The 23,501-nt window shown below is 39.4% G+C and overlaps 1 protein-coding gene across 14 annotated transcripts in view; it reads right to left on the reverse strand.

Annotated features, from left to right (window-relative positions):
- Positions 1-23,501, reverse strand: part of ZRANB3 (zinc finger RANBP2-type containing 3) — a 301,572-nt gene that overhangs the window by 159,509 nt on the left and 118,562 nt on the right. The window contains exon 4 of one of the 14 annotated variants that reach the window (XM_086350700.1): positions 22,022-22,142. The exons of 12 other annotated variants lie outside the window; for them this stretch is intronic. In XM_086350700.1, the coding sequence (XP_086206826.1) occupies positions 22,022-22,142 (121 nt within the window). Of the gene's footprint in view, positions 1-22,021; positions 22,143-23,501 lie in introns of those variants that run through there. One more of the 14 variants, XM_086350747.1, reaches the window with a different exon arrangement.

The raw sequence follows: 23,501 nt of genomic DNA on the forward strand, positions 1-23,501 counted from the left end.
ATATACTGAAGCAAATTCCCTGGTGGTCTGGTGGTTTAAGACTCAGTGCTTTCACTGCTGTGGCCCAAGTTCAATCTCTGGTTGGAGAACTAAGATTTCACAAGCCACATGCCATGGCCAAAAATATGCATATATGATATAATACGGGAGAAGGCAATGGCACCCTACTCCAGTACTCTTGCCTGGAAAATCCCATGGACGGAGGAGCCTGGTAGGCTACAGTCCATGGGGTCGCTAAGAGTCAGACACGACTGAGCGACTTCTTTCACTTTCCACTTTCATGCATTGGAGAAGGAAGTGGCAACCCACTCCAGTGTTCTCGCCTGGAGAATCCCATGGACAGAGAAGCCTGGTAGGCTGCAGTCCATGGGGTCGCACAGAGTCAGACACGACTGAAGTGACTTAGCAGTAGCAGCAGCATGATATAATACGGAGAAGGCAATGGCACCCCATTCCAGTACTCTTGCCTGGAAACTCCCAGGGACGGAGGAGCCTGGTGGGCTGCCGTCTGTGGGGTCGCACAGAGTCGGACACGACTGACGTGACTTAGCAGTAGCATGATATAATAATTTACACTAATATGTTATTAATATATGATATATACTTATAACATATATTAATAATATAGTGACATATTAATAATATAAATATTTATATATTATATATGATATAGTATGTATCAATATATATTAAATATTATATATTAAAATAAAATTTCTATTATATTTTATATATTTTAATATGCTTTATTATATATATAAATTAATATATATTTTTTTCTTTTTTTGTTAATGCCCTAAGTTTATTTAATTTTCCCTGGTGGTTCAGACAGTAAAGAATCTGCCTGCAATGCAGGAGACCTGAGTTTAGTCCCTGGATGGGAAAGATCCCCTGAAGATTCCCCTGAAGAAGGGAATGGTTACCCACTCCAGTATTCTTTTCTGGAGAGTTCATGGACAGAGGAGCCTGGTGAGTACAGTCCATGGGGTTGCAAAGAGTCAGACATGACTGAGTGACCAACACTTTCTTTCACTTTATTTACAAACATATCTAGTATGCTGAGTTTAAGACAGATCTTTTTTCAAAATGACGGCACCTCTTCATACATGTTTCATGGATTATTTTTTAAGCAGTTGGTGTCTTACTACAAAGAAAGGTACAGCAAATCCAGATTCAAAGTACAAAAGAATCGTAACTAGTAACTACCGCTTGTTTTCCACTAAAAATACTAACGCTTATTTTGGCCCTCCTCATGGTAGTTTCTACAGATCACAAGCATTGTGAGCCTCCCAACACAGCGCTGTCAAAAGCTCTGTGAAAGGCACAGACGCTGAAGGTGGAAGAAATGGCGGCAGCACTCCAAGCCTTCCTTTCCTCACAACCTTGTTCCCTGGTGTCTAGTTTAACTTTCTGAATCAACTTTATAGCTTGAGAGAAGGAGAATGTGATTAAAACTTGCAGAAAATGCCAGAGTGAATCATTCTATTGAAAACTTGTGGATCACTTATGAGTAAGCTTAGATAAAGGTTAAGAAAGATACACATTTCATATCACCAATACAGAACAAGATGCTAAGAATAGAGAAAAGCAGTTTTTAAACTTTTAAAAAAGCAATGTAAGCCATTTTCAAATAGAACATTATTACATAGAAAATCAACATTGATCAAGTAGAAAAAGTGAGGTAGCTGAAGTAAGGTAGAAACTTTGTAGGATCATACCCCAAGTCTCAACCTCAGTTCTGTGAAATACAACTCACAATCCATGGTAGGTTAATAAACTCATCAATTTTCTTTTTTCTGTTTTAATGCTGATTTTATACTTAACTTTTCTATAAGATCCACCTTAAATCTACCTCCTTCACAAAGCATTCTGACTTCCTCAAACTGGAATTAATGTTTCCTTCCACAAAAGTACCCAGAATTTACACTGTAAACTTAATTTCTAACATTCCCAGTATCCTACATTTTATATATAAAACATAGAGACACATACCAAACACTCATTTCCTGATTGAAAGCTTCTCTGAGAGTGGACGTGTTTTAATTCACATTCATAATAACTTGTCAAACAGAAGACCCTCAATAACAGATAGGAGTAAAAGGTAGGTTAATCAATGGCTTCCTACTTTTGCATTCCAGTCCCCTATAATGAAAAGGACATCTTTTTTGGGTGTTAGTTCTAAAAGGTCTGGTAGGTCTTCATAGAACCATTCAACTTCAGCTTCTTCAGCATTTCTGGTTGGGGCATAGACTTGGATTACTGTGAAACTGAATGGTTTGCCTTGGAAACGAACAGAGATCATTCTGTCATTTTTGAGATTGCATCTAAGGACTGCATTTCGGACTCTTCTGTTGACCATGATGGCTACTCCATTTCTTCTGAGGGATTCCTGTCCGCAGTAGTAGATATAATGGTCATCTGAGTTAAATTCCGGAGAAGGCAATGGCACCCCACTCCAGTACTCTTGCCTGGAAAATCCCATGGACGGAGGACCCTGGTGGGCCACAGTCCATGGGGTTGCTAAGAGTCAGACAGGACTGAGCGACTTCACTTTCACTTCTCACTTTTATGCACTGGAGAAAGAAATGGCAACCCACTCCAGTGTTCTTGCCTGGAGAATCCCAGGGACGGGGGAGCCTGGTGGGCTGCTGTCTATGGGGTCGCACAGAGTCGGACACGACTGAAGCGATTTAGCAGCAGCAGCAGCAGAGTTAAATTCACCCATTCCAGTCCATTTGAGTTCGCTAATTCCTAGAATGTTGACATTCATTCTTGCCATCTCTTGTTTGACCACTTCCAATTTGCTTGATTCATGGACCTGACATTCCAGGTTCCTATGCAATATTGCTCTTTACAGCATCGGACCTTGCTTCTATCACCAGTCACATCCACAGTTGGGTATTGTTTTTGCTTTGGCTCCATCCCTTCATTCTTTCTGGAGTTATTTCTCCACTGATCTCCAGTAGCATATTGGGTACCTACTGACCGGGGGAGTTCCTCTTTCAGTATCCTATCATTTTGCCTTTTCATACTGTTCATGGGGTTCTCAAGGCAAGAACACTGAAGTGGTTTGCCATTCCCTTCTCCAGTGGACCACATTCTGTCACATGGACATCACCAGATGGTCAACACCAAAATCAGATTGACTATGTTCTTTGTAGCCAAAGATGGAGAAGCTCTATACAGTCAACAAAAAAAAGACCGGGAGCTGACTGTGGCTCAGATCATGAACTCCTTATTGCCAAATTCAGACTTAAATAGAAGAAAGTAGGGAAAACCACTAGACCATTCAGGTATGACCTAAATCAAATCCCTTATGATTATACAGTGGAAGTGAGAAATAGATTTAAGGGCCTAGATCTGATAGATAGAGTGCCTGATGAACTATGGAATGAGGTTTGTGACATTGTACAGGAGACAAGGATCAAGACCATCCCCATGGAAAAGAAATGCAAAAAAACAAAATGGCTGTCTGGGGAGGGCTTACAAATAGCTGTGAAAAGAAGAGAAGTGAAAAGCAAAGGAGAAAAGGAAAGATATAAGCATCTGAATGCAGAGTTCCAAAGAATAGCAAGAAGAGATAAGAAAGCCTTCCTCAGCGATTAATGCAAAGAAATAGGGGAAAACAACAGAAGGGGAAAGACTAGAGATCTCGTCAAGAAAATTAGACATACCAAGGGAACATTTCATGCAAAGATGGGCTCGATAAAGGACAGAAAGGGTATGGACCTAACAGAAGCAGAAGATATCAAGAAGAGGTGGCAAGAATACACAGAAGAACTGTGCAAAAAAGATCTTCACGACCCAGATAAGCACGATGGTGTGATCACTGACCTAGAGCCAGACATCCTGGAATGTGAAGTCATGTGGGCCTTAGAAAGCATCACTACAAACAAAGCTAGTGGAGGTGATGGAATTCCAGTGGAGCTATTTCAAATCCTGAAAGATGATACTGTGAAAGTGCTGCACTCAATATGCCAGCAAATTTAGAAAACTCAGCAGTGGCCACAGGACTGGAAAAGGTCAGTTTTCATTCCAATCCCAAAGAAAGGCAATGCCAAAGAATGCTCAAACTACCGCACAATTGCACTCATCTCACATGCTAGTAAAGTAATGCTCAAAATTCTCCAAGCCAGGCTTCAGCAATATATGAACCATGAACTTCCTGATGTTCAAGCTGGTTTTAGAAAAGGCAGAGGAACCAGAGATCAAATTGCCAACACCCGCTGGATCATGGAAAAAGCAAGAGAGTTCCAGAAAAACACCTATTTCTGCTTTATTGACTATGCCAAAGCCTTTGACTGTGTGGATCACAGTAAACTGTGGAAAATTCTGAAAGCGATGGGAATACCAGACCATACCTGACCTGCCTCTTGAGAAATCTGTATGCAGGTCAGGAAGCAACAGTTAGAACTGGACATGGAACAACAGACTGGTTCCAAATAGGAACAGGAGTTTGTCAAGGCTATATATTGTCATCCTGCTTATTTAACTTATATGCAAGAGTACATCGTGAGAAACGCTGGACTGGAAGAAACACAAGCTGAAATCAAGATTGCTGGGAGAAATATCAATAACCTCAGATATGCAGATAACACCACCCTTACGGCAGAAAGTGAAGAGGAACTAAAAAGCCTCTTGATGAAAGTGAAAGAGGAGAGTGACAAAGTGGGCTTAAAGCTCAACATTCAGAAAACGAAGATCATGGCATCCGGTCCCATCACTTCACGGGAAATAGATGGGGAAACAGTGGAAACAGCGTCAGACTTTATTTTGGGGGGCTCTAAAATCACTGCAGATGGTGACTGCAGCCATGAAATTAAAAGACGCTTACTCCTTGGACGGAAAGTTATGACCAACCTAGACAGCATATTCAAAAGCAGAGACATCACTTTGCCAACAAAGGTCCATCTAGTCAAGGCTATGGTTTTTCCTGTGGTCATGTATGGATGTGAGAGTTGGACTGTGAAGAAGGCTGAGCGCCGAAGAATTGATGCTTTTGAACTGTGGTGTTGGAGAAGACTCTTGAGAGTCCCTTGGACTGCAAGGAGATCCAACCAGTCCATTCTGAAGGAGATCAGCCCTGGCATTTCTTTGGAAGGAATGATGCCAAAGCTGAAACTCCAGTACTTTGGCCACCTCATGCGAAGAGTTGACTTATTGGAAAAGACTCTGATGCTGGGAGGGGTTGGGGGCCGGAGGAGAAGGGGACGACAGAGGATGAGATGGCTGGATGGCATCACTGACTCGATGGACGTGAGTCTGAGTGAACTCCGGGTGTTGGTGATGGACAGGGAGGCCTGCTGTACTGCAATTCATGGGGTCGCAAAGAGTCGGAAACGACTGAGTGACTGAACTGAACTAATGTAAAGAAATAAGACTTGGATTGATAACAGTCCCTAACTGCTATATACCATAGGGCTGTAGCATTTATGTATATTCAGAATTGTCTAATTCTCCATGCAGTTGTGGCCCCTTTCAGCTGTTCAAGAGCTGTGGACACTTAAGTCCATTACTGTAAAAAAAAAACAAAACAAAAAAGGCAGATTATGGGATGATAATTAACTTTAACCTCCTCTCCAGATTTAAATAATTTCTATGCCATTAAGAACATTTCATTTAATAAAAATCGGAAAGGTAGGAACGTTTGTAGCATCCTCCTCACAATGGACTTGGGAGTATTAACGTGTAATAACCGTGCCTCAGGGTGAGATAATGGCATTAGTGCTTTGTGTCTTTCAGTGCGTGATATTCCAGGAAGATGCCTTGTGTCTAACTCTATCTGGGTTTGGTTTAACCTTCCTACCACTGCTGTCACCTCTGCATTTCATTTTGAATCTTATCCAAGACTACCAAGAGAACACTGTAATAACCCAGCTGTGCAAAACAGCAGGAGCCCTGAACAAAATTACATCCCCCTCAAAGAAGTCAGGGTAAACTTCTCAAAAATTGAAAATGCAATCAGTTGCATTCATACATTTCAAGTGTTCAAGAAGAAAAGAATTTCAGATGAACTGCAGAAAAACAAGACAACCCCTTGCTGGACATTTTTTTTTTTGGCCACACCATGTGGCATGTGGGATCGTAGTTCCCCGACTATGGATCAAACATGCGGTCCATGCATTGGAAGCGCAGAGTCTTAACCACTAAACTTCCAGGGAAGTTCCTGTGCTAGTCATTTTAATACAATTTTAAAACACTTAAAGGAATATTTTCTCCATTGACTCCATGCCAAGAATAACTGGAGGTGGGTAGTAGTGCATTGTGGACCTAATTTAAAGTACTGGTGACTGTAAATAAGATGTCCCTCTTGTTCAGATAAAGAGATATTTATCTGAGATGAGCCCAGAAGGTCTCAAGTCAACAACAATTAATGATACAAAAGTTCTGTTTTCTCTCTTCTTCACTCATTCAGAAGGCATTAACTGGAAATCTACTATTCCCTAGACACTGCTCAGTACACATGGTTTGAATCCTAGGAGTTCCAGTATTTGGGAGAGAACCAGATAATACAGCATAACATGATTCAATCTAAAGTAGAAGTAAGGGGACTTTCTTGATGGTCTAGGGGCTAAGACTCTCAGCTCCCAATGCAGGAGACTGGGGTTTGATCCCTGGTTGGGGAACTACATTCCACATGCCACAAATAAGAATTTGCATGCCCCAACTAAAAGATCCCACATGCCACAACTAAGACCCAGCACAGTCAAATAAATAAATAATAAAAATAAAATAAATAGAGTAGAAGTGAGAGCCATAGGAACCAAGAGGCTCAAAGACTGGTGATACAGATGTTGAAACAGAGGAAGTGATACCTGAAGAGATTCTGAATTAGGTTTTTGTTAGGTGAACTTAGGGAAAGAAGAGGACACAAAAGGAAAGGAATTAATCAGAAAAAGAACAGCATATATAAAGATAAAAAAGTGTAAAAAGTCATGGTGTTTGGACATTGAAAAGGGGAATGTCTGAGATATATTCCATCTGTTCCTTCCATAACTAATTTCATGAGACAAGTATTATTTCCAACTGTACCCAAAGAAACAAGGCTCAGAGAGGTTAACTGTGTAATCCAACCCTGGTAACAAGTGGTAGATTTTATAATAGGTAGGGAGATGGAAGTAACACCACAATTTATGCCAGAGAAGGGCAGAAGAGAATGGAAGACACGGGTAGCAATTACATTGTGAAGTACTTTATTCCATAGGCAACAGGAGGAAATGGAGAATTTGAGGAATATAACTCTAGCAGCAAAGGGTAGCTATTTTCATTTGACTCAGCTTTGACATTTGTAAAACAAGGGAAACACTTCCTAACTTATTCTACAAGGTCAACTTTATCTGAAACCAAAAACAATATTAAATTAAACACACACACGCACACACACAACAGATCAATACTCTGTAGGTACACAGATGTAAAAATCCTCAACAAAATATTAGCAAATCAACTCTAAGAACGTATAAAAAAGAATTATATACCATGACCAAGTAGAATTTATCCTACATATGCAAGACTGGTTCAACACTTAAATATGAATAAACATAATCCACTAAAGAAACAGACTAAAGAAGATAAAACCATATAACTTTATCAACTGATGCAAAACATGCAGTTGATAAAAATCAAATCCCAATCATGACAAAAGGTCTCAGAAAACTAGGAAGCCAAGGGACTATCCTCCACTTAATTCTTTAGAGTTATAAAGAGTTATCTACAAAATACCTACAGCAAACATCATACTTAATGGTAAGAAAACTGGACATTTTCCTCCTTAGGCTGAGAACAAGACAAGGATGTCCTGCTTTACCTCCTATTCAACACTGTGCTAGAAGAAAATAGGTAGTACAAAGATAAGAAAAGGATATAAAAGGTATCGTCCATGGGATTTTCCAGGCAAGAGTACTGGAGTGGCTTGCCATTGCCTTCTCCTATTATATATACAGAAAACCCAAAAGACTCCACGAGAAACTATGAGTGTTAATAAACACACCCAGTTAAGTTACAGAATACAAAATCAATACACAAAAATTTGTTGCATTTCTATTACACTAACAACAAATTACCAGAGAGAGAGATAGGGGGGAAACATCACTAATGACATCAAAATGAATAAAAAACCTTGGAGGTGAAAGACTTTTACTCTGAAAATTACTAGGACACTGATGGAAAAATAGAAGACACCAAAAAGAGGAAAGATATTTCATGCTCAAGGAGTGGAAAATTTAATATTGTTAAAATATCCATATTATCCAAAGCAATTTAAGATTCAGTGAAATCCTTATCAGAAGTACAATGGCATTTTTCACAAAATAGAAAATTTTCAAAAAATAGAAAAATTCACAAAAATTGTAAAATTTGTATAAAACCATAAAAGACCCTGAAAACCAATGCAAATCACGAGAGAGAACAAAGCTGTGGCATCATGCTCCCTGATTTTGATGGCATCTGGTCCCATTACTTCCTGGCAAATAGATGGGGCAAAAGTGGAATCAGTGACAGATTTTACTTTCGTAGGCTCCAAAATCAGCATGGATGGTGACCATAGCCACAAAACTAAATGATGCTTATTCCTTGGAAGAAAAGCTATGACAAAACTAGACAGAATATTAAAAAGGAGAGACATCACTTTGCTGACAAAGGTCCCTATCATCAAAGCTATAGATTTTCCAGTAGTCATGTGTGGATATGAGAGTTGGTCCATAAAGAAGGCTGATCTACAAAGAATTGATCCTTTAGAATTGTGGTACTGGAGAAGACTCTTGAGAGTCACTTGGACTACAAGGAGATCAAACCAGTCAATACTAAAGGAAATCAACCCTGAATATTCATCGCAAGGACTCATGCTGAAGCTAAAGTTCCAAATACTTTGGTCACATGATGAGACAAGCCAACTCATTGGAAAATACTCTGATGCTGGCAAAGATTGATGGCAAAAGGAGAAGGGGACTACAGAGGATGAGATGGTTGGATGGCATCACCAACTCAATGGACATGAGTTTGAGCGTGTCCAGAAGACAGTGAAGGACAGGGAAGCTTGGCATGTTGCAGTTCACGGAGCCGCAAAGAATGGGACAAGATTTAGTGACAAACAACAAAAAGTGATAGCAATCAAAGCACTGTCGTATTTGCATTAAAACAGACATATTGATCAATGGGACAGAATAGAGGCAAAAATAAACTCATGCCTATATGATCAACTAATTTGTAATAAAGAAACCAAGAATACACGGAGGGAAAGGATAGTCCTTTCAGTCAACAGTGTTGGAAAAAATGGACAGTTACTCACACGCAAAAAATTAGTTTTGACCACTATCTTACACTACACACCAAAGTTAAGTTAAAATGAATTAAAGACTTAAATGTAAGATTGGAAATCTTAAAACTCCTCGAAGAAAATGCAGGAGGATCAGTCTTGCCTATGATTTGGAATTTGACATCAAAAGCATAGGCAAAAAAAAAGCAAAACTTAACAAGTGGGATTACCTCAAACTAAAAAGCTTCTGCACAGCAAACAAAACCATCAACAAAATAAGAAAACAACCTATAGAATGGAAGAAAGGGCTTACAAATCACATATTTAATAAGAGGTTAATATCCAAAATATGCAAATGACTCCTACAGCTCCACAGGGGGTGGAGGGACCCACAAACAAAAACAAAAAGCCAATTAAAAAAGGGACAAAAAACCAAATAGATATTTATCCAAAGAAGACATACAGATGACCCACAAGTATGTGAAAAGATGATCAATATAACTAATCATCAGAGAAATGCAAATCAAAACCACAATGAGATAACACCTCTTACCTATTAGAGTTTGAGTGTATGTTCAGTCACTAAGTCATGTTTGACTTTTTGCAACCCCATGGACTGTAGCCTGCCAGTATTCTCTGTCCATGGAATTTTCCAGGCAAGAATACCAGAGTAGGTTGCCATTTCCTACTCCAACATATTAGAATAGGTATTATCAAAGTAAGAAATAACAAGTGTTGCTGAAGATGTGGAGAAAAAGGAACACTCCTACACTGCTGGTAGGAATAAAAATTGGTACAGCCACTGTAGGGGGTTGTTTCTCAAAAAATTGGAGGTAGAACTATCACATGATCCAGCAACTCTATTTCTGGGTATTCATCCAAAGAAAATGAAAACACTAACTCAAAAAGATACATGTATTCCCATTTTCATTGCAGCATTATTTACAATAGTGAAGACATGCAAATAACTTGTGTCCAACACACACATAAATAGAATATTATTCAGTCATTTGTCACAACATGGATGGACCTTGCAGGCATTATGCTAAGTGAAATAAGTCAAAGAAAGAAAGACAAGTATTGTATAATTCCATTTATGTGTGGAATCAAACAAACAAACAGAGTTCATAGATACAGAGGACAGACTGGTGGTTGCCAGAGGCGTGGGGTTGGGGTGGACGAAATGGATAAAGAGAGTCCGAAGGTACAAACTTCACATTATAAAATAAATAAGTCATGGGGATACAATGTATACCTTTATGTGACTGTAATTAATAATACTGTATTGTATATCTGAAAGCTGCTAAAAGGGCAGATCTTAAAAGTTCTCATCACAAGGAGAAAAATGAACAACTGGATAGCAACTGATGCCAATTAGACTTATTGTGGTGATCGTTTTGCAATACACGCAAATATCGAAACATTATGTTGTATACCTGAGACTAACTATAACAGTGTATGTCAACTAGACCTCACTAGAAAACAAAAAACGTACTAATGAGCAAAAAAAATCAAAGAATTCCTAAATAAATGGAGAGAGAGTCTGTGTTCCTCTGTAACAGAAAGGAAAGGGGCACGACACAACTTTTGAAAGAATAACATAGCCCAAGGACACAACATAAACCGATTAGAATCAATAGGGTCCAAGATGGCAGACAAGTCCACTTTGACTTCCCTTGTGGCTCAGACGGTAAAGTGCCTGCCTACAATGCGGGAAACCAGGGTTCGATCCCTGGGTCGGGAAAATCCTCTGAAGAAGGAAATGGCAACCCACTCCATTACTCTTGCCTGGAAATTCCCATGGATGGAGGAGCCTGGTAGGCTACAGTCCACGGGGCTGCAAAGAGTCGGACACGACTGAGTGACTTCACTTCACTTGATCCTCAATCAGCAAGCTAAATGACACACCCAAAGGGGCCATGACAGTTTGTTCAAAGGATTTGTTAACAAAATAAGCCACTCGTTATGTACAAATAAACAATACAGATATTTATTAGAGAATTATCTAGCTTACTTTTAATACACTAACATTAAAAGAAAAGAGAAATAGGAAGAGCAGAGGACACATCACTAAATTGGGTTCTAACATCCAGACTTAAACAGAGGTGGGAAGTTCCAAATCATAGCACATCTGGAGTCCCAGTTGGGAAAGAGTGCCAGGCAGCATATCCATTCTGGGTGAGACTTCAAAAGTTGCAGTTCGGGGTTCCTGCTTATAATTCCAGGACAGACTCAAATCGGTATCATCATCAATCTGTGACCAAATTGCAGCCCGGTTTTATGTTGTTTGTTTTCTCTTGTAAAACTCGGAATATTGCTAGGGTTTGGTTCGTCAGGCCCCTCAAGGGGCTCAAAAATCTCAAGATTCCTTCCTGATCTTATCTATGGTGCTGCAAGTCTTCCACTAACAGCAGGCAGTCACTCATAGTCACTCCCAGGAAGGGCAGTGTCCAGCCAGGTTAGAAGCAATGTCAGAGGCTGCTCTGCTTTGTCTCTGAAGCCTAAAAAGACTATTTACTTAATTTCCCTAACACAGTTCCAGTCAGTGTCCCACTCTTTGCAACAGGAGCTTGTTCAAATTCACATCCATCGAGTTGGTTATGCCATCCAACCATCTCATCCCCTGTTGCCTCTTCTCTTCCTGCCTTCAGTCTTTCCCAGCATCAGGGTCTTTGATTTCAAATGAGTCAGTTCTTCCCATCAGGTGGCCAAAGTATTGGAGTTTCAGCTTCAGCATCAGTCCTTCCAATAAGTATTCAGGACAGACTTGCTTTAGAATTGAGCAGTTTGATATCCTTGCAGTCCAAGCGACTTTTGAGTCTTCTCCAACAACACAGTTCAAAAGCATCAATTCTTCAGCGCTCAGCTTTCTTTATGGTCCAACTTTCACATCCATACATGACTACTGGAGAAACCACAGCTTTGCCTAGATGGACTTTTGTCAGGAAAGTAACGTCTCTGCTTTTTAACATGCAGTCTAGGTCTGTCATAGCTTTTCTTCCAAGAAACGAGCTTCTTTTAATTTCATGGCTGCAGTCACTATCTGCAGTGATTCTGGAGCCCAAGAAAATAAAGTCCATCACTGTTTCCATTGTTTCCCCATCTATTTGCCATGAAGTGATGGGACCAGATGCCGTCATCTTCACTTTTTGAATGTTAAGCCAGCTTTTTCACTCTCCTCTTTCACTTTCATCAAGTAGCTCTTTAGTTCCTCTTGCTTTCTACCATAAGGGTGGTGTCATCTGCATATCTGAGGTTGTTGACATTTATCCTGGCAATTTGATTCTAGTTGTGCTTCATCCATTCTGGCATTTCACAAGGGCTTCCCTTGTGGCTCAGCTGGTAGAGTCCACATGCAATGTGGGAGACTTGGGTTCGATCCCTGGATTGGGAAGATCGCCTGGAGAAGGGAAAGGCTACCCACTGTAGTATTCTGGCCTAGAGAATTCCATGAACCGTATAGTCCATGGGGTTGCAAAGAGTCAGACATGACTGATACACAGCCTTGACGTACTCCTTTTCCAATGTGGGACCAGTCTGTTGTTACATATCCAATTTTAACTGTTGTTTCTTGACCTGCAAATAGATTTCTCAGGAGGCAGGTAAGGTGGTCTGGTATTCCCAACTCTTGAAGAATTTTCCACAGTTGATTGTGATCCACACAGCCAAAGGCTTTGGCATAGTCAGTAAAGCAGAAATAGATGTTTTTCTGGAACTCTCTTGCTTTTTCGATGATCCAGCGGATGTTGGCAATTTGATCTCTGGTTCCTCTGTCTTTTCTAAAACTAGCTTGAACATCTGGAAGTTCTTGGTTCCCATACTGTTGAAGCCTGGCTTGGAGAATTTTGAGCATTACTTTACTAGTGTGTGAGGTGAGCGCAATTGTGTAGTAGTTTGAACATTCTTTGGCATGGCCTTTCTTTGGGATTGGAATGAAAATTGACCTTTTCCAGTCCTGTGGCCACTGCTGAGTTTTCCAAATTGGCTGGCATATTGAGTGCAGCATTTTCACAGCATCATCTTTCAGGATTTGAAATAGCTCAACTGGAATTCCATCACCACCACTAGCTTTATTCCTAGTGGTGAGTCCTAAGACCCACTTGACATCACATTCCAGGATGTCTAGCTCTAGGTGAGTGATCACACCATCATGGTTATCTGGGTCATGAGGATCTTTTTTGTATAGTTCTGTGTATTTTTGCCACTTCTTCTTAATATCTTCTGCTTCTGTTAGGTCCATACCATTTTGCCTTATTTGTGCCCATCTTTGCATGAAATGTTCCCTTGGTATCTCTAATTTTTTGAAGCAATCTCTAGTCTTTCCCACTTTATTGTTTTCCTCTATTTCTTTACATTGATCACTTAAGGAAGGCTTTCTTATCTTTCCTTGCCTTTTTTTGGAACTCTGCATTCAGATGGGTATATCTTTCCTTTTCTCCTTTGCTTTATGCTTCTCTTCTTTTCTCAGCTATATGTAAGGCTTCCTCAGACAACCTTTTTGCATTTTGCCTTTTTGCACTTCTTTTTCTTCATGATGGTTTTGATCAATGCCTTCTGTACAATGTTACAAACCTCTGTCCATAGTTCTTCAGGCATTCTGTATATCAGATCTAGTCCCTTAAATCTATTTCTCACTTCCACTGTATAATTGTAAGGGATTTGATTTAGGTCATACCTGAACGGTCTAGTGGTTTTTCCTAATTTCTTCCATTTAAGGCTGAATTTGGCAATAAGGAGTTCATGATCTGAGCCACAGTCAGCTGCTGGTCTTATTTTTGCCAACTGTATAGAGCTTTTCCATCTTTGGCTGCAAAGAATATAATCAGGTTGATTTCGGTATTGACCATCTGGTGATGTCCATGTGTAGAGTCATCTTTTGTGTTGTTGGAAGAGGGCATTTGCTATGAGCAGTGCATTCTCTTGGCAAAACTCTGTTAGCCTTTGCCCTGCTTCATTTTATACTCCAAGGTCAAACTTGCCTGTTACTCCAGTTATCTCTTGACTTCCTAGTTTGGCATTCCAGTCCCCTATGATGAAAAGGACATCTTTTGGGGTGTTAGTTCTAGAAGGTCTTGTAGGTCTTCATAGAACTGTTCAACTTCAGCTTCTTTGGCATTAGTGGTTGGGTCCTAGACTTGGATTGCTGTGACACTGAATGGTTTGCCTTGGAAACAAAAAAGAGATTACTGTTGTTTTTGAGATTGCACCCACGTATTGCATTTCTGACTCTTTTTTCTTTTTTTACCTATGAGGGCCACTCCATTTCTTCTAAAGGATTCTTGCCCACTGTAGTAGATATAATGGTCATCTGAATTAAATTTGCCCATTCTAGTCCATTTTAGTTCACTGATTCTTAAAACATCGATGTTCACTCTTGCCATCTCCTGTTTGACCACTTCCAATTTACCTTGATCATGGACCTAACATTCCAGGTTCCTATGCAATACTGTTCTTTACAGCCTCAAATTTTACTCCCATTACCAGTCATATCCACAACTGGGTGTCGTTTTTGCTTTGGCTCAGCCTCTTCATTCTTTTTGGGGCTATTCCTCCATTCTTTTTCTCTATTTCTCCATTCTTCTCCAATGGTATATTGGGAACCTATTGGCCTGGGGAGTTTATCTTTCAGTGTCATATCTTTTGGTCTTCTCATACTGTTCATCGGGTTCTCAAGGCAAGAGTACTGAAGTGGTTTGCCATTGCCTTCTCCAGTGGACCACGTTTTGTCAGAACTATCTACCATGATCTTAGGTGACCCTATACAGCATGGCTCATAGCTGCATTGAGTTAGACAAGGCTGTGATTCATGTGATCGGTTTGGTTAGTTTTCTGTAATTAAGGTTTTCATTCTGTCTTCCGTCTGATGGATAAGGATAAGAGGCTTGTGGAAGCTTCCTGATGGGAGGGACTGACTATGGGGGAATCTGGGTCTTGCTCTGATAGGCAGGGCTACACTCAGTAAATCTTTGATCCAAGTTTCTGTTCATGGTTGGGGCTGTGTTCTCTCCCTGTAGTTTGGCTAAACTATTCTAGGGGTAATGGTGGTAATGATGACCTCCTTCAAAAGGACTTATGCTAGCATGCCAGGGGCTCACAGGCACTGTCAGTTCCAATACACAGTCAAAAGACCAAGGAGTGGGCGGTGGCCCAATTCCTGGAAATCTCTACCCCTTTCCAAAATTAGTTGGAATAATCCTCCCACTCATTAGCATGTGAAATTACCCAGCCTATAAAAACTAACCATGCCACATTTCCCGGCCACACTTGCCCTCTGTGACAGTTCACACTCTGTAGAATGTGCTTCTCTCTGAATCTGAATAAATCCATTTCTTACATATCACTTTGTCTCTCACTGAATTCTTTCTGGGAAAAGACATCAAGAACCTGAGCCTCATTAGGCCCTAAAACCAGGTACTGTGGGTTTTGGCTGGGTTCAAGTCCCAGCCACATGGGTTGAAGTCCCAAGCAGGGTTTTGGTTGGGTGCGAGGCCCAGCCATGTGGGCTCAAGTTCTAAGCAGGGTTTTGGCTGGGTTCAAGTGCCTAACTGGGTGTAGCTGGGTTCAAGTCCCAATCTGAGGTAAACAGTTTCACATGGACTAAAGATTCACCTTGTTGAGGTTTCTTCCCAACTTGGTCTATAAATCTATAGATTTATAGATTCCACCCATCTTTATCTATAAATTCAATGTAATACCAATCAAAATCCCAGCAAGCTGTCTATGGAGACTGAGATACTGATTCTAAAATTTCAAGGATTATTATAAAGCTATAGTAATCAAGACAGTGTGGTATTGGCAAAAGAATAGACACAGGTCTTGGGAACAGAAGAGCACAGAAATAGACCCATAGAAATAAAGTCAACTGATCTTTGAAAAAGAAGCAAAAGTAATTTTTCCAACAAATGGTGCTGGAACAACTAGACATTGATATGCAAAAACAAAAAATATTCAAGGCACTAACTTTATAAAATCACTGCAGGTGGTGATTGCAGCCATGAAATTAAAAGACACTTACTCCTTGGAAGGAAAGTTATGACCAACCTAGATAGCATATTGAAAAGCAGAGACATTACTTTGCCAACAAAGGTCCGTCTAGTCAAGGCTATGGTTTTTCCTGTGGTCATGTATGGATGTGAGAGTTGGACTCTGAAGAAAGCTGAGCATCAAAGAATTGATGCTTTTGAACTGTGGTGCTGGAGAAGACCCTTGAGAGTTCCTTGGGCTGCAAGAAGATCCAACCAGTCCATCCTAAAGGAGATCAGTCCTGGGTGTTCGTTGGAAGGACTGATGCTGAAGCTGAAACTCCAATACTCTGGCCACCTCATGTGAAGAGTTGACTCATTGGAAAAGACCCTGATGCTGGGAGGGATAGGGGGCAGGAGGAGAAGGGGACAACAGAGGATGAGATGGCTGGATGGCATCACCGACTCAAGGGACATGAGTCTGGGTGAACTCCGGGAGTTGGTGATGGACAGGGAGGCCTGGCGTGCCGTGATTCATGGAGTCACAAAGAGTCGGACATGACTGAGTGACTGAACTGAACTGAACTTTATACCCAAAATCAATCGTAGACCAAAGTGTATTGTAACACTATAAAACTTCTAGAAGGTAACATAGGAGAAAATCTAGGTGGCTTGGGTTTGGCAATGAGAAATAAGACCAAAAGGGCAATCAATGAAAGAAACAGTTGATAGGTTGTATTTTATTAAAGGTAAAAACTTCTGCTCTGTGAAAGAAACTTTTAAAACAATGAAAAGATAAGTCAAAGTCATTGGAGAAAATACTTGCAAATCACATATCTGATAAAAGACTTGTACCTAAAATATACAAAGAACTCTTAGAACTCAATAGCAACAAAAATAATCTAATTAAAACATGGGCAAAAGAACTGAACAAAGACCATGCCAAAGAAGATTCATAGATGGCAAATAAACAAATGAAAGGGTGCTCAAAATCATTTGTTATTAGAGTACTGGAAATTAAAAGAACAATGAAATTCTACTATATGTAGTACAATGGCTAAAAAAAATTTTTTAATCTTTTTTAAATGGACATTACCAACTGCTGGTGAAAATGCAGGGGAAGGGGAATTCTCACTCACAACTAGTGGGAATGCCAAATGGTACAGCCATGTCTAAAGACAGTTTGACAGTTTTTGACAGAAGTGAACATATTCTCACCACACATTATGGGTTGAACTGTGTCTGCTCACCAAAAGATAGATTGAAGTCCTACCCAATCAGTATTTCAGGACATGACCTTTTTTGGATAAAGGGTTGTGCAGATGTAATTAGTGAAGAGAATGTCATATCACAGTAGGGTAAGCCATTAATCCAATCTGACTAACGTTCTTTCAAGAGGATTAGAGACAGACAGAAGGGGAGAATGCCTCATGAAAAGGGAGGTAGGGATTGAAGTGACACATCTACAACCCCAGAAATGCCAAAGCCTGCCGACCTACACCTGAAGCCAGGAGAAAGGCTTCAAAGAGATTTTCCTCAGAACCCTCGGAAAAAAAAAACAAACTTCCTGACACCTTGATTTCAGACTTCCAGCCTCTAGAACTGAGAGAGGATAAATTTCTATTGTTTTAAGCCACCAAGTTTGTGGTACTTTCTCATGGCACCCCTAGGAAACTAACACACCATATAATCTAGCAATTGCACTCCTAGATAGTTACTCAATTGATTATATCCACACAAACACTTACATAACTGTCAAAACTGGATACAACAAATACATCCCTTCATCTTGGTGAATGGAAAAACAAACCGTGGCACATCCATATCATGAAATTTTATTCAGTGATAAAAGAAAAGCTATCAAGCCACAAAAAGACATGGTTGACACTTAAATGCATAAGGCTAAGTGAAAAAAATCAGTCTGAAAAATCTATAAACTGTATGCTGCCAATCGTATGACATTCTGGAAAAGGCAAAGTGACAGCATCATTAAACATATCTTTGGTTGTTGGGGGTTTTGGTCTGAATGGAATTAAGTAAGTGAAGCATAGGGGATTATTTAGAGCAGTAAAATTATTCTGTATTATACTGTAATGGTGCCTAAAAGACATTAAGTACTTGTGAAAATCCATAGAACATTATAATACATTACAAAAAGTAAACTTTGATATATATACAAAATTTGAAAATAATTTAGGAGGTGAGAAGATCTCATGATGCAATGTAATGTGTGATACAATAATTGGACTGTATTATAAGTGTATGAAACAACTTCACTGGATCACAAAGAGAAATAATTCTGAAAATGAATGGAACCTATAAAAATAAAGGTAAAAGGAACTGTACAGAAGCACTGAACTCTAGTTAATAATTTTCTTTCCTGTGAGGGTACAGGTTAATAATACTGAAACCACCATGCCTGTATACTAGAAATACATAATTAATTAAAGAGATATCAGACGGTGGAAGCTAAGATTCTCACTGATGGAATGGGAAGTTACAGTTAAGCAAGGGGAAAAGATAGAATGATCCATATGGTAAAGGATTAGAGCTGGAGAAATCAAGAATTCATGTTTAGCTTAAATACAGATAACAGCTGGTTGCATTGATAAATATCTATAAATATGTACATACACACACATGACTCAGAGGTTAAAGCATCTGCCTGCAATGCGGGAGACTCGGGTTCGATCCCTGGGTCTGGAAGATCCCCTGGAGAAGGAAATGGCAACCCACTCCAGTATTCTTGCCTGGAGAATCCCGTGGAGGGAGGAACCTGGTGGGCTACAGTCCACAGGGTTGCAAAGAGTCGGAAACGACTGAGTGACTTCACTTTCACTTCTGTCAGCTGAGAGGATCTAGAAGAAATGACACCTCAGTAAAAATGAGTACACCTACCACCTAGATCTGATTTCAGTATCTTTCTCCAATAAGAAGAACCAGGATTTCCTGGAGAAACGGCTGATTCAAGGACTGTGGTAGGAAATATACAAGAGAACTCTGGAGCATCTTATAGTGCCAGAAAGTAAGAAAATACTGGAAAAAAAAAAACAACAAAGAAAACACAAAACCCCAAACAGAACAACCTATAGAGAAGCGGGCACGTCATGGAACACAGGAGTGAATTAAAAGACCTCCCAACGGCCAAAGCTGGAACCATTTGTGTAACACAATTTAAAAGTACTGATAATAACCCAAAATATAAGATGAATGTCCATGAGTCCTACCTATATAAATACACAGTAAAGTAAGTGAGTGAACAAATGAATTCCAAATAATTTATGTATTTGTTGTTGTTTAGTAGCTCAGTTATGTCCTACTCTTTTTGTGACCTAGATTGCCAGGTTCCTCTGTCCATGGAATATTCCAGGCAAGAATACTGGAGTTACTAGAGTGGTTTGCCATTTCCTTCTCCAGGGGATCTTCCTGGATTTTCTCCAGGGATTGAACCTGCGTCTCCTGTATTGGCCGGCAGATTCCTTACCACTGAGCCACCAGGATAGCCCAATTTATATATTTACTCTGCCTTTAAGGAAGTAGAACATAAATCCCCATTCCTTAAGTATGGGCTACATACAGTTATTTTCTTTTAAAAAACACAGTATGGGAAGGAACAACAACAATAAACCCAGTAATTTTACAGGGTAAAACCCTGACAAACATTACATCAAGCCAGGTAATCAAGGTTAACATCAATAGTGATAAGTTAAATTGATATTATGTACCCTTGCTATTACATGGTGACAATGGGACTTTACCTCTGTGGTCTTTTTGTCAAAACACATTACCCCAGTCTGATCATGAGAAAACCATCAGACAACATATCCCAATTAAGAGACATTTTACCAAATACTAAACCATTAATTCTCAAGACTGTAAAGGTCTTCAAAAACAAGGGAAGTCTGAGAAACTCACAACCAGGAGAAGCTATTGGTTAGTCATGTGGATGTGAGAGTTGGACCATAAAGAAGGCTGTGTACTGAAGAATTGATGTTTAGAACTGTGGTGCTGGAAAAGACTCTTGAGGTCCCTTGGACTGCAAAGAGATCAAACCAGTCAATCCTAAAGGAAATCAACCCTGAACATTCATTGGAAGGACTGATGCTGAAGCTGAAGCTCCAATACTCTGGTCACCTGTGCGAAGAGCCAACTCATTAGAAAAGACCCTGATGCTGGGGAAGATTGACGGCAAGAGTTAAAGGGGACAACAGAGGACAAGATGGTTGGATGGCATCACCAACTCAATCGACATGAGCTTGAGCAAGCTCTGGGAGATGGTGAAGGACAGGGAAGCCTGATGTGCTGCAATCCATGGGGTCACAGAGTTGAACATGACTGAGCGACTGAACAACAACAACCTGTCTATTTAAAACACATAATGGAGTTATATGTTATAAAACATGGATGGACTCCTGCAAAAGAAAAAGGACATCAGTAAAAACCACAGGATGTCTAAATAAAGTATGGTTTTCAGTTAACAGTACTAATATATGAATATTGGTTCATTAATTGAGACACATTACTATTAGTATAGTAAAGTAACTAATACTGGGGGACTAGCTTTGGGGCGTAAAAGAGTTCTCTGTACTATCTTCACAATAACTGTATAAAACTAAAAGTGTTACTGAACTTTCCTGGTGGGACAGACAGTGGATAACAATCTACCTGCCATCGGAGGGGTCACAGGTTCTATCCTGGTCCAGGAAGATTCCACATGCCACAGAGCAACTAAAGCCCGTTCACCACAACTACTGAGCCCATGCTCTAGAACCCATGAGCCACAACTACTAAAGCCCCCGTGCCCTGGAGCCTGCACCCCACAAATACAGAGTCAACCTGCTGCAATTACTGAAGCTCAATGCCTAGCGCCTATGCTCCACAACAAGAGAAACCCGCACAATGAGAAGCCCATGCACTGCAACAAAGAGTAGCCCCTGCTCTCCACAACTAGAGAAAGGCTGCGAGCAGCAACGAAGACCCAGTGCAACCAAAAAAATTAAAAAAAGACTATTCTAAAATGTAAAAGTTATTTTTAAGAAAGGACATTCAAAAAATAGTAAAGCTGGCCTTAGAAATGAGGAACAAGCAGGCAAATGATACCATTTTAGAGAACAGTCTCAACAGCACAAATGCTGTCACTTATCGTTCAGTTTCATCCATTTGAGCACTGTATCTTACAGAGTCTTCTGTATTTAAGAATCCTTTCAAAACAGAAAGTCTGGTGCCTGCAGACTTTGTACAGAACAGCAATAATGGACTTGGGAGCTGGATTATTTCAGATTCGATACCAGCTCCTAGCATGTGTTAACATACCTGTACTTCAGCTTTCTCATCTAAAAAATGATGGTGGTAGTAATAATCATAACATTCTATTGGGTTGTCCAGAGGTGAAATAAATGAATACATCTAAATCAGTAGAACAGAATCTGGCACATATGTGTTAATTAAGTATTAAGATTTTAATCAGTCTATTCACTCAACAAAAATGGACCACCACGCCAAAGGGGTTATGTTTCTGCTTATCAGAAACAGTAAAATCTCAGAGAGGATTCAATTCCACCAGGGTCTCGTAAAGGGAAAGAAGGATTTGTAGAAGCAAATGGAATAAAAACTATCATCTCAGCTCACTTTGTCAAACCAAGGTCGGCTTATGTAAAAGGAAAACTAAAATTCTTCACGTTTGGTTTAATGTTTTAGTCCTCAAACCTAAAATGTTGGCAGAGTCTATATCACAGTATCAATTTTAAGGTATTCTGCTCAGAAATAATCTTCTAAAGGGGGTTCTTTGGTGTTTTGAGACACCTACAGATTTCTGCCTGCAGAGAAAATCACAAGGCTTTTCAAACTTCAGCCTCCAGAAAAACTTCTGCAAGCATTCAACAGTTTCCACAGCCTTTCCCCTCCAAACTTCTCTTCCAGAGAAGCACCTTGACAAAAAAAAAAAAAAAAAGATTATCCATAATGATAAGTCTCTGGTCTCTGTTCCAAATATTTATCTATTAATCCCAAAATAGTCACAAAGTAAGCCAAGCCAAGTGGCTTAGCTTTGACAAACGGTTTCCTTTTCTTCTGAAAAAGGAAGGAAAGCAATACTTTATTTGGTATACCATCCCTCTGCCTCCAAATGTTTTCTCAAGTAACAGGAAGGAAACTTAGGGAAAAGTGTAGGGGGAGACGACTAAAGTAGAGTACTAACAAAAATATTACAAACGAGGAAAGTAGGAATTTTCTGACTCTGATAATAGATTCAATACACAGAGAAGACAGATCCATGTCCTGACAACATTTTGTCCATAGCTGCGAAATTATTAAGCTATTCATCTAAACCCAGGATGTTAATCTCATTTTCTTAAGTAAAAACAAACATCACAAAAATTTGTAAACACTAAGCTTCTACAAAAAATAATTGCCTTTAAATCCCTGAAAATAAGGTATTAAGTGTGTAGGTTTAATATTTTGCTCATGTGTATCCACTTAAATTACCTGGTATATGTTAATGTGAAGTTATTTTTCACATTTAAAATCTTTCTGTGAATAAACATTTTCAACAGAACAAAAACACAGTGGTTAAAAAACTATTAAGAAACAGCAAAGGTAATAGTGCAAGAGCCTGACTACAGACTGTGGCCCAAAATTCCATTATTAAGGGAACAGTACTTCAAAAGAGTTTCTGTATGTTTACTGTATAGCTCTTGAGACAACACTTAACTACGGTAAACCAAGAAAGGGAAACAGGAATTAAAAGAGCTTAAGCTAAGTCTGCAAAGTTAATTTTATTAAAAGTTGAATCTTTGTTGGTTATCTGAAACATAGTTTTATAATAAATACTCAAAGATCACACAATTAGACAAACAAATAAGTCACCATTCCAATTTTATACGTAATAGAGAGATTATATAATTCCACAAAGATTTGATACATTAGAAAAGACATTAGTAGAAAGATAGAAGAAGAGGATGCAGTTATACCAGTGAAGGAAGTCATTTGCTTCTAAAGCTAGGGAGGAAAGATTACAGCAGACAGTTAAATTATACAAGACTCCAAGTAGGTATTCAAGCATTTAAAAAAAAAATAAAAGAGGTTAATAATACAGATGTAAAATTGTTCTCCTAAAGCTCTATCTATTGATAAGTCAAAAATTCATTCATATCAAAATATATTTTTTAAATTTAAAATCAAAATTATAAGCTGCATTTCCTTCTCTGACTTCACTACTGTTTTGTGATAAGAGCAAGAGAAGGAGAACAGTATTAGAAAATAAAATGAAGGTCAAACCAGAGTTCATA

Source organism: Bos grunniens, chromosome 2, assembly GCF_055505025.1.
Source record: "Bos grunniens cultivar Pamir isolate PY7600 chromosome 2, Bosgru_T2T1.0, whole genome shotgun sequence".
Taxonomy (NCBI): Eukaryota; Metazoa; Chordata; class Mammalia; order Artiodactyla; family Bovidae; genus Bos; species Bos grunniens.